At 36.8% G+C, this 4,535-nt stretch overlaps 1 protein-coding gene across 1 annotated transcript in view; it reads right to left on the bottom strand.

Annotated features, from left to right (window-relative positions):
• The window catches only part of LOC106456943 (aprataxin and PNK-like factor), a 13,936-nt gene extending 9,401 nt beyond the window's left edge, over positions 1 to 4,535 (bottom strand). Inside the window, exon 1 of the mRNA XM_013916321.2 lies at positions 4,309 to 4,535. Coding sequence (XP_013771775.2) covers positions 4,309 to 4,404 — 96 coding nt within the window. The 5' untranslated portion in view covers positions 4,405 to 4,535. The remainder of the gene's footprint in view (positions 1 to 4,308) is intronic.

Here is a 4,535-nt window from a genome sequence, read left to right as displayed (position 1 = left end):
CAGGATCCTCTCCTCCCCTTCACTGGTTGCTACGCATGGCAAACACATGGGTGGATGTTTAGATCCCAGAGAAAGTAACTGAAAATACAGTACCTTCCCTGGGAGGTTCCCTCACCACGTACAGGAATCCACCTCGAGGGGACTTTCATCATACGGCGTTCATCTCTCGCACCGACAGCAACCAGTGCTAAGATATAAAAATCAGCATACTAGGGCAGGCAACACCAGCCACCAGATGGTATCCTGAAATATGATAAGAGATCGGCCACAAGAATCAGGAAACGTGACCTGCCAGAATAGTCACATCAAGGTCTTGGGCTCAGTACATGAAATCCAGAGTTTGACCAAACAGAGATCAGTACATGGTCCCCCCTTTCTTGGTGATAAATCTGACAAAAGTGGGATTACAGAAAGAACCAAAACTATTCTCCCCTGCATGAAAGGGAGGAAAGGATACAGAGCCCAATGAACTGCCAAGGTACCAGGATGTAGATATGGAGAGTAGCCTCCTCAACTGACCACCGACCCAAAATCACAGGGAAATCGAGGAAACTGGGATGGTCCAAGGGATCCTAAGGGAAGTTACACTAGTTGACAAGTATCCAATGATGGAAATTCATGTGTGTTCAACCCAAAAGAATGAGTACTTCCAAGGAAGACCAAATTTCAATAGAGAGAAAGAGAAGGGAAGGCAAAAATGCCTGTGGGCTCAATATCCTGGAGCCATAGTGGAGAAGGCTGGGCTTGACCAAAAAGGAAGTGAAGAGAACCCCCAAAGAACAAAATACTGTGAGGGGGTAGTAAAGAACTTCTCCAACCAAAAATGAAACCCATCTGAATAGCTTCTCAAAGAAGGAAGCAGATGTGAGTGACTGGCCAGGCACAAAAAGAGGAAAGCAAAAGCCTATTGTCCATGAAATGCGAGTCTGAAGACCCAACAAGTGAAGTTGGTGTGAAAAAAGGAGCATACCACTTCACACAACACATACAGAGCTGAAGAAACACAGTCTGTGAGCACTCAGAACAGAAAGGCAAAACTCACCTATAGGAACCAAAGAAAAGAACATGGCACTGGGGCATAAAAACCCATCAAAGTGAGAGGTAGGATTCCATGGAGAAGTGAGATGACTGTAGATAAACTCTCATGTATAGGGAGACAAAGAAGGACAAGAGTAAACTCCTGGTCGAGTGGACTCCACATGGTAGATAACTCCATTATGTAGTGGTACATGAACAGACTGAGCAAGATGACCAGACAAGGTACAATCCTGAGGAGGAGGAGGACAGGAGATCTGGGAAGTGAATAAAGTGGGAAGAAAACTGAAAAACTTACCACAGAACTTCTGGGAAAAAGAACAATATCTATCTTGAAAGGAAAATATTGCCAGCCAAATGCAAGACACAAACTCCCTGTGAACAAAAGTCTGTGCTTCCTCAGTAGATATCATGAAACCTGAGACTGAGGTATTGTATTATAACCACTGTCTACTTATGGCAGGAAAATTATCAACCACCATAAGAAACCTGAATTCCTATGAACAAAGTAGATTTTAGGAAACAGAAACATCCCAAAAACAAACAAGTATAAACATGAACTTGAAAGTCATAATAATTGGAGATCAAGCACAATCAAAATTTGTGCAATCATATGTAAAATGGAAAACACATGTCTATACACAAGAATGCCAATCGAGAAAGTGAGGATTGTACCGCAAGGGTAGAGGGAGCTATCTGTGCTTGTATAGAGGGTGCAATGGGATTGAAGGAGCATGGTCACATGATCAGCACATGTTGCTGTAGTGATGCAAAAAATTTACCAATGACTAGAGGGTAAATGAAAAAGATTGAGACAGCTGTGGCGAGAAGGGTGCTTATCAGTCTAGAGACAGTGGGAGGACTTTGTAGAATGGCAGAGCCAGATGATAACCTTCAGGAGACAAGACGCCCAGATTGTGAAGATAGTGGGTGATGAAGGTACATGCCCATCTAAAGGAACTCAACCAGCAGCTGTTTGAAATGAGCAGTGAGGGACTGAAAGAGATGACATATCTAAAGGAAAGAATGTGGAACAGTCTGTGAGAATCAACTCTCGATGAAGAGTAGACTAAACATAGAATCATTTGGACTTACCTGTAAGGGTATAAGGAAGAGGAATTCCAAGGGATGAAGAATCAGTGACAGAAGCCTCAAAAGTGTGAAGTTTGAAATAAGTAGCAACGAACATGACACAATTGTTTGTCTAGGTCCAATCAATCACAGAGGTGATTGAACAAATGGAAGGGAAATAGGAGAGAAAGAGAGATCACCTTCCTAAATGGCCAAGGTCTTAGGAAGGAAGGACCAATCAGAATAAAAAAATACATAAGAGCAATGGACGAAAGTATGGAAAAAAATTGATTGTATAAATATCTGAATGACTGCAACAACTTGTGAGAGGAAGTTTGAAGAAGGTGAAAGCTGCCAGCAATTCAAAAGATACACAGTGAACAGAATGATTTTGAGGTCCCAGAAAGGTATAGGAGTAGGATAATAGGGTTTACAGAAAAGGAAAGGACAAAACAACAAAGTGGAAAAACCTGGAGAGGAAAAATACCCTGTGGTATTAATAAGGGCAAAATGTTGTGAACAAAGGAGACAGCTAATCTACTGTTGAAAAGCCAGGCAAAGAAAGAGAAGAGATGACTGACAGTAGGATAGTCAGGAGGATGATGACAATGGATTAGCCAACTGTTAAAGACACACAACTTATACTGGTAGGAGGACAAAGTCCAGTTCTACAGGTGAGAAACTGGACAATTCCTAAATGTGAAGGTTTCATATAACATTTCTTAACTATATGTGAATGTTTCATTTCATTTATATGGATTACATGTAAAATAAAAAGGTTTGCACTCACATAAAAACTTGTAGTTATGGTGAGATCATCAGTAAATTATGCAAATTTGTCTTATCAAAGGTTCAAACCTTCATTCAGTAATATGTTTCAAACCTCTGAAGTTCAAAATCTAACCTTCATTACAGCCCTATTCATTTTACACTTTAAAGTTAAAACCACAGGTACAAGGGTGAAAATGTACTGTTCAGGGATTTCATTAAATAGAAAAATAAAAATGTTTAAACCTTTTACAACTTGCCTCAAATGTTTTAGAGGAATTTCTGATATGAGGGTGAAAGATCAAGATCTAGATGGACATATTAGTTATATATACTAGTATTAGTAAACAGTTAGTAGCAATCCAGACTTTTTCAACTGGGAGAGTATTAATCATTTAGTGAAGTATTTGGATCAGTGTTAGTTATCACATATATTAAGTTACTCAATCGATTAGTAGTGAAATTGCACAAGTAAGTTTATTTGTACATTAGTCATACTGTCCAATCTTACCTTATTTAACTAAAACACACTAATGTACCATTAATGTTTCCATTGAAACATCATTTGTAAATTAGGCATACAAGTTACTGTACAGTGAAAGTAGCCAAATGGTTAGTGTGATTTTATGGAAGAAATAAACTAACTTATTAACATTGCATGGAGAGGATTAAAAATTATTTCTAACAAATAATCTAAAAGAACCTGCCCAATGAAAGAACAAAGTTACAAAACAACAAAGGAATTATTAAACTGTGATTAACTCTGCATAAAATTATGCATTTGGGTGTAGAATAATTAAAAAAAAATTCTGGGACATAGGAAAACAGTGCATGTTTAGTTATATTCAAAATGAACAAATAAATTTCTGGGTTACGAACTTGTAAAATGATTTAATTATGTAGTATGTATTACTACTATGTTATTTGATATATCATTAACTCTTAGTTGATAGGTGTGGATTTTAAGTATATTTTTTTATGCTTTTGATTCATTTCTTGCCATTTTGGTAAGTTAGGCCTGAATGAATGATATCTTCAATGGGCCATATACTGATATAGTCTTCTGTTAGTGTTACTTCGATCCTTCTTATGTCAATAACTTTAAAAAGCATCTTTTTCAATAATAAAAAAAGTGATCAACTTCTTAAATATGTGATAAAACTCTAAGTTAACTTATTAAAATTATTGCCAGTTATTGAGTTCACCAGCACTGTGTAACTGTAAATCAGCGTAACTTGAAGTTGAGTTGTGCAAGTGTAAAGCACTGAAGAGTAATTTGCGAATATATTACACTTGTAAATTTCAGAATAAATTAATAAATGCTAGTTATTATATTTACACTAACAAAAGTATTAGTATAAATAACTATAAAATATTTAAAAATATAAAAGTATATATATTATTTATTAAAATCAAAGTAACAAAGTCACTAACAGCAAGCAAGGGCCCTCTTCCTATCGTAGTTTTCCCTTTGGGTATTTCGATATCTTTATGCCTCTCGTCAAGACGCCTTAAAAACACTTTAACCATTGTTAGAGCCGTATTAATTAACGGCTTTAAATCAATATTAAACAAATCAATAACAAAATATTTTTAGAGTGTAAACACTCCATCCAAATAGCTAATGCGATTTTAACGCCGTCTACTCAAAAGCAATATGA

This window comes from Limulus polyphemus, unplaced genomic scaffold (genome assembly GCF_000517525.1).
Source record: "Limulus polyphemus unplaced genomic scaffold, Limulus_polyphemus-2.1.2 Scaffold273, whole genome shotgun sequence".
In the NCBI taxonomy this organism is placed as follows: domain Eukaryota; kingdom Metazoa; phylum Arthropoda; class Merostomata; order Xiphosura; family Limulidae; genus Limulus; species Limulus polyphemus.
This window is presented reverse-complemented; position numbering and strand designations above follow the sequence as displayed.